We start from the raw sequence: 10,203 nt of genomic DNA, 5'->3' as shown, positions 1-10,203 counted from the left end.
AATGTAAGTCAAAATATATATGCATCAGATAATTTTAAACAAACAAACAAATTTGAGACCCACCTCCAACAAACCAACAAAAAATGCGGGAGAAATATCTGATAATTTTTCCACTGCTAGAAGAGACACAGAAATTATGCTTAATGTCTGCACAAACACCAACAATTCAAGTATTAAAACATAGGTTTACTATTTTTATTCTATAAACTTCTTCAGATTTTTCATCTGATACAAGTGTTTGAACTTTTTTATCTGCCGTTACTTTTAATCTATGGGGTAAAATACATAACGAACAACCTGAACTTTTTAAGGGTAATTTTTTACTTAACTGTGCCTATAATTGTGTGTGGCCTGCTAAACCTGTAGAAAGCATCTATGGAGTTTTTGAGAGAGTCCCAAATGTTTTTTGGAGGTTGAGATTCAAATGANTCTCCAGGAGCTGCATTCACAACATAACTTCTACCACATTGACGTGTGCTTCCTACCTCAATACCTCTATAATGATGCTTCAAATCATGCTGCTGCTGCTGCCTCACTGTAGAACATGCATTCTGAATTTTCTCAGTTTTGTACCATGATGCTTTTGTCTGGTAAGAACCTAAAAGACCAAATCTGAAATGTTAGTAACAGTGACTTAGAAAACGAGATTTCTTTTTATAAGTTTTCGATTACTTATCTTGATTAATACAATGACAATTATAAAGCAAACTTTGTAGATATAAGTATCAACATAAAAGTGAATTTTTTTCTTTATCTCTAAGACAGAAAGATTGCTCTGGTATGTGAACAGTAGCAACTGGAAAAAGCAAACTTTATCAAACAAACACATTGGCAAAAAAAAGCATTGTCGGATGCATTTTCCAGTCACCCTTCGCTTCATTACACCCTTTTTTGCTTCTTTTCTCACCCCACAGCAAAAAAAACAAAATTATCAACATTCGATCTTTTGCAGTTAATGTTCAACAATATATGTGAAAAAGGCACTCCAAACAGTGTCCAAATGTTAAAATGCAGATATTATACATACTTGAACAGTAACTTGCGGCACAGGTTTGACTCCTCCACCAGCTTCCAACTGCCAATGTCTCCACATGTTAGTCACAGCACATTTTTCTTACAAAAAAAATTGAACCAGTTTTCATTGTTTACCAGTGGAAGCAGAAGAAAAAGGCAGAGAGAGAATAGAAGCCATTGTTATCCACGCAAACTATTCAGTGAAGTTGGCTCGTTCAGTTTCATCTGTCATATTAAGATATATATGAAATTTTGAGTTCGTATTCATTATATGGTTGTAATTCGTTTCCATCTCAAGATTACTGTTATCATAGTACGCTGTCGCATCACATCTCATAACTCCTGGTCCTACACTACAGTTTCATAGGTTTAATAAAGTCTTTTTCTTTCTATATTTCAATTTTAGTTTTTACTATATGTGTTTTTTTAGAAAAGATTATGATTTTAGCTTCTAAGGTTTGAGATAAGTTTACTTCAATATTTCCATTTAAAAAATAAAGAAATTATTTCTCCTTTATAATAATAAAAAATAATAATTTTAGTTTCTTTTTCATAATTTATGTGATAAAAATAATATTATAGTGTTATCTATGACTTTAAATTCATTGATATGTTTAGCAGTGATCTGAACCATTTAAAATGTATGGTTTTTTATCATAACTTTTTTCAGCATCAATTCGATTGTTCTATTGGATTGTTTTTTATTGTTCTTCTTCTTTTACTTTTCACTGTGCCTGTAAAATATACTATATATATATATATATATGTGTGTATGTATATACTTATTTAGATATTTTAAAATATATTAAAAGAAATTAATATAGCATATCAGTATGTTTTTAATGTTTCACTAAGAACCGCACAATAAATCCAACAAAAAATCTGGATTTCGGTTTGTAACAGTTATATCTATGGGGGATTTTCCTATGTCTATATTTAATTTTTACTTTTATTCTTTAAATATTTTTTTTGATTAAAAAATTATTTTATCAATTTTGCTCGATTATCATTTCTTTAATTTTTTTTTTCAATTTGATAGTTTTTATTTAAACTTAACTATTTTTTTAATTGTAAAATTACAACAAAGTAAATAAAATTATTTACCATAAAATTATAAGATTTATTTACGTTTAATTTACAATACAATAATAATAATTTTATTATCATAAAAAGGTAAATTTTATAACCTTTAGATATATTCTTTTAGTAAGAATGTTTAAATGACTTTTATAAAATATAAAACAAAATACTTTATGATTTAATTTAACTTAAGGTATATATATTTATAAAGTTTTTTTTTTCTTTTATAATTAAAATAATTTTTTGCAGTCACATAGAGAGCGTTATTGGGCCCAAATTTGAGCCTCTTTTAGAAACTCCTATGCCACAATCTTTTCAACTAAGTTTAGTTTGTTTTGCACTCCTATGATTTCTCCTGCACCTCTATTGGGTGTGTAAAAGACAAAACTACTCACTTGATATTCCACCTCTTGTCACCTTTTTATTTGTGTTGTGTCTTGGACTCGTAGAAGAAAATAGGAATTCAAAAAAAAAATTAGAATTGTAAAATTTATAAGCACTTTTATAAAATTCGCAATACCCTTTTAAATTTTACAATTTAAGAATCTATTTTCCATAAAAAGATTCTAAATCATGTAACTCGTCCAAATTACATAATTTATAAGTGTCTTTTGAATTTCATAATCCATCATTTTTTATGACTTGTGTATTGTGCAATTTGGAAGTTACTGCTAAATCTAAATGTTTATTTTGAATTATATAATTTTGAAATAATTTTTTTATGAAAAAGTAAAGTATTCAGATTGTGTAATATATAATACAATATTAACTTCTAGATTATACAAAAATTAACTTATACAGACTCAAATCACTAAGAATAGAATTTAAATATATTAATTTTGACTTGAATATGAAATTGGAGTGTTTGTTATTGTATTGGAATAAACTGAATGAACTATAATCTTAACATATCAAAAAGAGTTACATTTGTGGTTAAATTGAGTTATTAAGTGCAGGAGTTATTGAGGATTGCACACATTTTTTGAGAAAGAACGATATAAATATCTATTAGTTGTTATGTTGTGACCAGTGCACTTGTTATTGATTTTGCATCTAGCAGCCATGCGAAAGTCACATGAGTGCCCCTGGAACCTAAAGAAAGATTAATTTCCAACAATTAAACATCCAACATTCTTCTTGTTAAGTTTATAGAGGAGGGAGTTCATTAGGGAGACATAACACCGTTTTGGAGAGTAGGGAGATTTATTAGGGCTTGCGAGAGCAACTCTTCTTCCTTTTTGTATTTCTTTCTTCTTACATATTCCATTTTGTAAGTTTGGACTCCTTGGTACAATAGAGAGCTAAACTCATCTTGTTGGAGATAGATTTAGCCACTAAATTCTTGTGTATTTTGTAAATGCTTTTGATGTGTGTGTGTTCCATTAAATATTAGTTTTATTGTTTCCAATCTTAATTCTTGTTGTAATAGGGAAATTCATAGCTTGATATGTGGTAAATTAGGTATTAGGAAGTATTTTTTGAAACCTAAACTTGGAACAAGATACCTGATGAAGCTTGTATCTAGGAATGGAGCTTGACCTATTAGTTATCTTAAATCCTAGATCTTAAAGTGAGTTTGCTTGTTAAATGTTCAAGGGATTGAATTAACAAGAAAGTCTAGGCTCATTCATGGAAGGGATTAGGGTTCTATATTTGAATTGTTAATTTAAAGTTATTATAAAAATATTTACTTTTTAATAAAAATATAATTATGACATTCTTCCTTTATGATGTGTTTGTTTGGTGTGAAATATTGTTTGCAAATATTGAAAAAGATGGATTTGAGAGTGAAATTACGTTTGTATTCACATACTTGAAAGTGAGAGATGATGGCGAAATTTTGCGAGATGGAGTGATTTTCGAATCTCTCCTCAATTGTACTAATTTTAGGGTATTATCTATGAAAATATATTTTATCCTCAACTTTGTTTGGTTACTCTTTCAACCGGATAAAGATTTTCATAAAACAACGAGCCATATAGTGAGATTTTGAGCCTGAGTGACCATACCAAGTTTTGAAATTTTTTTCTAGACCATATTCAATGAGCCATTAACTATGTTGAAACATGATTAATCTTCTTTCTATAAACAAATTAATCCTTAAATATGAGATCATAAGTGGTGGTAAAAAATACGTCTAACCTTATTTTCTTATAGTGGTAAAGAATACCTGTAGTTCTTTCTTAAAAGATTAAAATAAGATAATTAGGAATAACTTAGTCTACTTGTAAAAATCCATTGGTAATTGTAAAATTCGTCTGTAAATCAAAATTATGGAGACTAAAATTTTATTAGTAAAATGCTTATTGGTAAATTTTTCTAAACAATGAGAAAAAATTTCGATAGTAATTAACAACTAAAATTTATCAGTCACTATTGATAACCAAAATTTGATAATAAATATATCATCACTAATTACAAAGGATTTTGATTATCGCTAAATATCATGAATTTGTTCTTATTTTTTCTCTTCTTCATCTTACTTGTCATCATCTTAGACTCTTATTCGTTATCATTCTCGTAGTCTTTTATCTTTTTTTCATCCATATTGAATTAATTTATAACAAATATTTTATCAAAATTAATAAAATAATTAATGTTTATTTTTCCAACGAAGTTATCAATGAAATATAAACTATTTGTATTTTGCTATATAAACAATAAACTATTAGACAGTTCAAACATCTATATGAAAAAAACTATCATACTTTGTTCAACTTCTATTTTAAAGGTTACTTGTTACTTCACCATATAAGAATATGCATAATGAAAGACTACATTTTAAACAATCTAACCATTGAGGTGAAAGAAAGTATGCATGCTTAACAATATATATTTCTTTCATAACTATATTTTATATCATTAATTTGTTCATATATCAATTAATAAAATCATACTACAGTTAAGGATAGATTAAAATATTGCATATTAAAAACAAAAAATACATATCTTATTTTTAGATAAGATAACAAGTCATTAAACTATGAATTTCACTCCCTCATTAATATTAAAATGTTAAATAAAAAATTGAGAAAAAAAGTCATATAAATAAAATAATATTGAAATTAGGTTCTTGGTGGTATCCTTGTCATAAGTACTATGTCACTTTCTTGTTCACCAACAATTATATTGTAGGAATCATAGAAAAGCAGATAGCAGAATTGCTTCTTCAAAATGGCTTTTTCCTTTATATGCAGCAAGCAATGGACAGCGTATAAAAAGATCTTACCTTAGTCTCATTTTAAGAGAAAACGTACCCAAACCAAGTCATTTATACTCAGACAAGTGAAAATATAAAAAAAAAAGTTCCAACTCTTTTTCCTAATTCGTACCAAAAATAAGAGTCGACATATGAAAAAGTGCTTTTGTGCTAAGCACAACACAACGTATTAGAAAACCGCATCAAGACATTCTTTTCAAAGTTCACCCAACTACAAAGAAAAATAATGTCTCCTACTTCTTTATTCATATATACCCATTTTCCAATTTAATAATATTTTGATAAATAATTAACTAACTGGTTATTTATACTATTATATAAAAGAAATTATCACTATTTATAAGTTAAGTCATAATTAAATTAATATATATTTTTCCTATTTGAAATTTTTTGTCTTATATTTTAGAATCACATAAATTTAAAGTATCTATATTATATATAGACAGTAAATTTACGAGGACATATCACGTTACACATATATCACATCACGCTTGAACTTTCACCCTAACATGAAATTATTAGTTCAACGTCATTTCAATGTTCGAACAATGATATTTTGACAACTCTTTTTTAATCATTTTTTGATAATAGGACATATATCATCATTTTATTGATCTGTTTGAATTTATATTTAAAAAAATATTTAAAACGAACTAATCCACGTATCATTTTCAAAAAGTTATAAAAAAATTATTAAAAAAACTTCTTCCTTCAATTTTCCCTGTTCGTTTACTCAAAGAAATTATCTTCACATTACAGATTTTTATTTTTTCCACCACAACAATTGCTACAACTTATAAACATGCATTTCTAAATAGGTCACGTGCAACAAAAGCGATTCCACGTAAGCACTTTTTCTACAACGACCTTTCGATATTTAAGTTGCAAAAAGTTGGTTTAGTTTTAAAAGGAAAGAAAAGTAGAAAGTGGGCACAGGCACCGCCTTTCCAAATTATCCACCCTCTAGAATTATTATAAATATATATTTAATGTTTCTCTTTAAATTTTTATTTTTTAAGAATATTTTTTATTAGAAAACATCTCTTGATATGTAAATGTCAACACGAATCAAACATGGAAGGAGGATATTTCGACCAACGTGTCAGTGTAAGAAGAGATATTTTCAAAATATCAAACATCACTTTAAACATAAATCATGACCAAATAATAAAAAATTAAAATTAGACAAACTTATATATCTTGGAGGCAAAAATAAAATAAAATTCATGTATATATAATTAATATTTAAGAGATGTGTCAGTAAAATAATTTATTATTATATTATTTTTTTAAGAGTTTTTTTTTTTTTTTTCTTTTTTGATTGACCGGAAGTTGAAAGATAAGGGAGAGATTTTTCCGTCGTTGGGAAAGGTGAGTGCCCACCAGAGTGGTGTGTGGCAAGCCCACATGTGAAAGAAAAGAAGAGCGTCATCCACTTTCTTATTCTGGAACTCCTTCGATTCAACCCTTTCTAAGCTAAATTTCTCACCACTCCTTTTATGCCATCTCAATCTCATCATCCAATTCCAATTTTTCACTCTCTCAACAACACCCACTGAACACCGCCTTCCGCCTTCCGCTTCATTCACCAACTTTCTTTCCGATCACTTCCGCTCCCTTCTCCATTTGCCTCCCTCCATGCTGTGAGCTTCATCCGCCGCGATTCCGTTTTCCTTCAATGGAGTGGGACAGTGATTCTGATCTCAGTGGAGACGACGACGCTTCCTTTATGCTCAACGATGATGACGATATCGCTGGACCCCTCCCCTTCCCCGTTCTCCAGACCGCGCCCTGCGGCTTCGTCGTCACCGACGCGCTTGAGCCCGACCACCCTATCATATACGTCAACGCCGTTTTCGAGATGGTCACCGGTTATAGTGCAGAAGAAGTGCTCGGTCGCAATTGGTTAGTGCCTCTGTTGAGATTTTGCATCATTAGGTTTAGGTTTTCGGTTCGCATTTTCGCTCTGCCTCGAAACCCTAGGAAACGACGTTGCAATTTTAATGGATGGATGTTAATGTGATGCTCGTGGTACTGAATGTGCTGTCGATCGAATTTGGAATTGTGTTGTGCGTGTTTGGGGTTTTGTTGAGGGTTCGATTTTTACTTTTATGTCGTGAAATGGTGGTTTGATTATGGTAATTTTGTTGTCTCTGTGTTGAGTGGTGCAATTTTTTTTGGGTTTTATGGTGGACAACTGGTTCGGGTATTAAGGATTGTTAAAAGTGATGAATGAAAAGGTAAATACATTTTTAATTTATTCGGAACTTCAAAAGCGCTCAATAGTTTCTTTGTTTAGTAAGTAGGAGAGCTAGTAAGAAGATTTTAGAGGACGGTTTTCGATTATCTTTTTCTGTTTTTGAATTGCAATAAGCCCCGAAACTCCTGTGTTTTGCAGTCTTTGAATGATTGTGGGTACTAAGTAAGACATATTGTGAAAATGGTCATTTCTAGATCGGTGTCCTGATTAAAGAATGTTACTTTGTTTTAAGTACATAGATTCTCATTATTATTTTGGTTCTTTGATTGAAGGGGTTTAGGAATCAAGTTCTGTGTAATGAACTTGTCTGCATGGTTGGTGCGAGGAAATGGAATTGGTTTTATTAGGGCCAGGCCTATCTAATGTCTTTCGATTAAATATTCATTTTACGCACCTCTTTTTTCTGGATTTTTTCTTTTCCTTTTAGGGTTTTGTTGCACTGACTGTTTGTTAGTGTGTAAAAATTACGAACATTTATGCTTGCCAGGTCTTGTCTTTCATGTCTTAAAGTTGAAATCACTAGAATTAGAGAGATAACATGAATTAATTCGAGTATAGTATGTCCACGACAGGCCTAGTAATTACTAATTACAGACATTGGTTCCTTGCTTGTATCTTTTTATTGTATGTTTGGATGTGAGGACAGAAATAGAGAGGAGAGGAAACTCAAGTGATGATGAATTTTCTTTTTGTTTGGTTGAGAAAAAGGTGAAAAGAAAAGGGAGAGATATTTGTCTTCTAAGAATGAAATTGATAATATTCCTTCATTTTATTTGTTCTTTCGATGATGAACTTATGAATAAGCTTACCGAAGGTCTTAGCTTATAACTCTGTTGTAATAAATTTGATTCAGTTTTCTTGAGGAAGTACAATGAGTAACCTGTGCACTAGGGAGAAAAGGAAATAAAATAAGGCAAAAGATTATCCAGCATAAGAAAATAAGCAATTCATGCTGCTCCTTTATGACATTTCTTTCTTCCTTAAGTATCTACCGCCGAGTTTTTCTAATTGAAATTGGCTTTGTTCTAATTACTTAAAATATTTTGCAGCCGTTTCTTGCAGTGCCGAGGTCCATTTGCTAAGAGAAGGCATCCATTGGTGGACTCAACTGTTGTTTCCGAAATTAGAAGATGCCTTGACGAAGGGGTTGAATTCCAAGGTGAGTTGCTGAACTTTAGGAAAGATGGATCTCCACTTATGAACAGATTGCGTCTGACACCTATATATGGAGATGATGAGATAACTCATGTCATTGGAATCCAGTTCTTCACAGAGGCAAACATTGATCTTGGTCCCCTNTATCTTAGACTTTTCTACAATATTCTAGAACTTGTGTTACATTTCTTTCCTTCTATCTTAGGAGTTTCTACATTATTCTAGAATTTGCATTACACTTTAATACTCCTCCTTAATGCAAATTCGGTAACTCCAAGCACTGTGCGTACTAGTTCAAATATTGGCCTTGGTAACATATCTTCAATTTGATCTTCGTCCTCCATTTCCTTGACCATAGTTCTTGCTTTGATGCTTCTTCATAACAGTTAGGCTCAATAATGGCCATATTGCAAGTTTCATATATGTCGACCAAAGATCTTTCTCTTCTTGGACTAGATTCAGGTGAAGAATCTTGTTGTTGTGGAGGTGGAGAAAGCATACTTGAATTTTCTGCCTCTTCTTGAGTTTCTTCTTGAGATTGTTGCACTGGAAGTAGAATGTTGCTTTTAGCAACTTTTTCTTCCTCCCAATTCCAAGAAGCATTTTCATCAACTTCAACATCTCGACTGATGATGAGCTTTTTTGTTTGTAGGTTGTAGACTCGATAGCCTTTTGATTGTGTGCTATATCCCAAGAATATTCCTCGTATAGTCTTGTCTTCAAGCTTGTGCCTCCTTTGATCAGGAACATGTATGTAGCAGATAGACCCAAATACTCGTAAGTGTTTTGCTGATGGCTTTCTCCCACTCCAAGCTTCAATAGGAGTCTTGTCTTGGACTGCCTTAGTTGGACATTTGTTTAGAATGTAAACTGCAATGTAGACTGCTTCTGCCCAAATAGTGTTAGGCATGTTTTTCTCTTTTAGCATTGATTTTGCCATCTCCATAACCGTGCGATTCTTTCTCTCTGACACGCCATTTTGTTGTGGAGTATATGCAACTGTAAGTTGTCGCTCTATGCCTTCATCTTCACAGAATTTGTCAAACTCGTGNGATGTGTACTCCTTGCCACGATCACTTCTGAATACTTTTATTTGTTTCCCACTTTGCTTCTCAACAAGGGCCTTAAATTTCTTGAATACTCCGAAGACTTCTGACTTTGCCTTTAAGAAATAGATCCATGTCATTCTAGAGAAGTCATCAATAAAGAGGATGAAATACCTGTTGTTGTGATGTGAAGGCGTTCTCATTGGTCCGCAAACATCGGTATGAATCAACTCCAATAAGTCTTTTGCTCTCCATGCTTTGTCTGTCGAGAATGGTAATCGGTGTTGTTTTCCGAGGAGACATCCTTCGCATGATTCATTATTCTCCTTCAAGCACGGAAGATCTCTCATCATGTTTTTCTGATATAGAAGCTTTAAGGCATGTGTGTTAAAGTGGCCAAATCTCCTATGCCAAAGCCATGAGTCATC

General features: G+C 31.3%; 2 protein-coding genes across 2 annotated transcripts in view; one reads left to right on the top strand and one right to left on the bottom strand.

Annotated features, from left to right (window-relative positions):
* Nucleotides 1-24: 24 nt before the first annotated feature.
* LOC111241226 lies at nucleotides 25-1,350 on the bottom strand. Its single transcript, XM_022778174.1, has 4 exons — nucleotides 1,150-1,350; nucleotides 1,028-1,075; nucleotides 486-598; nucleotides 25-147 (listed from the first exon to the last, which is right to left on the bottom strand). Exons 1-4 carry the CDS (start codon nucleotides 1,190-1,192, stop codon nucleotides 25-27), a joined length of 327 nt encoding a protein of 108 aa, XP_022633895.1. The 5' UTR covers nucleotides 1,193-1,350.
* A 5,329-nt stretch (nucleotides 1,351-6,679) lies between these two features.
* LOC106755176 (adagio protein 1) overlaps nucleotides 6,680-10,203 on the top strand; it is an 8,800-nt gene continuing 5,276 nt past the window's right edge. Inside the window, exons 1-2 of the mRNA XM_014637285.2 lie at nucleotides 6,680-7,219; nucleotides 8,624-8,906. Coding sequence (XP_014492771.1) covers nucleotides 6,993-7,219; nucleotides 8,624-8,906 — 510 coding nt within the window. The 5' untranslated portion in view covers nucleotides 6,680-6,992. The remainder of the gene's footprint in view (nucleotides 7,220-8,623; nucleotides 8,907-10,203) is intronic.

The sequence above is a fragment of the Vigna radiata genome, unplaced genomic scaffold, assembly GCF_000741045.1.
Source record: "Vigna radiata var. radiata cultivar VC1973A unplaced genomic scaffold, Vradiata_ver6 scaffold_264, whole genome shotgun sequence".
Classification (NCBI taxonomy): Eukaryota; Viridiplantae; Streptophyta; class Magnoliopsida; order Fabales; family Fabaceae; genus Vigna; species Vigna radiata.
The sequence above is the reverse complement of the archived record's forward strand: the minus strand, read 5'-3'. Positions and strand labels throughout refer to the sequence as shown.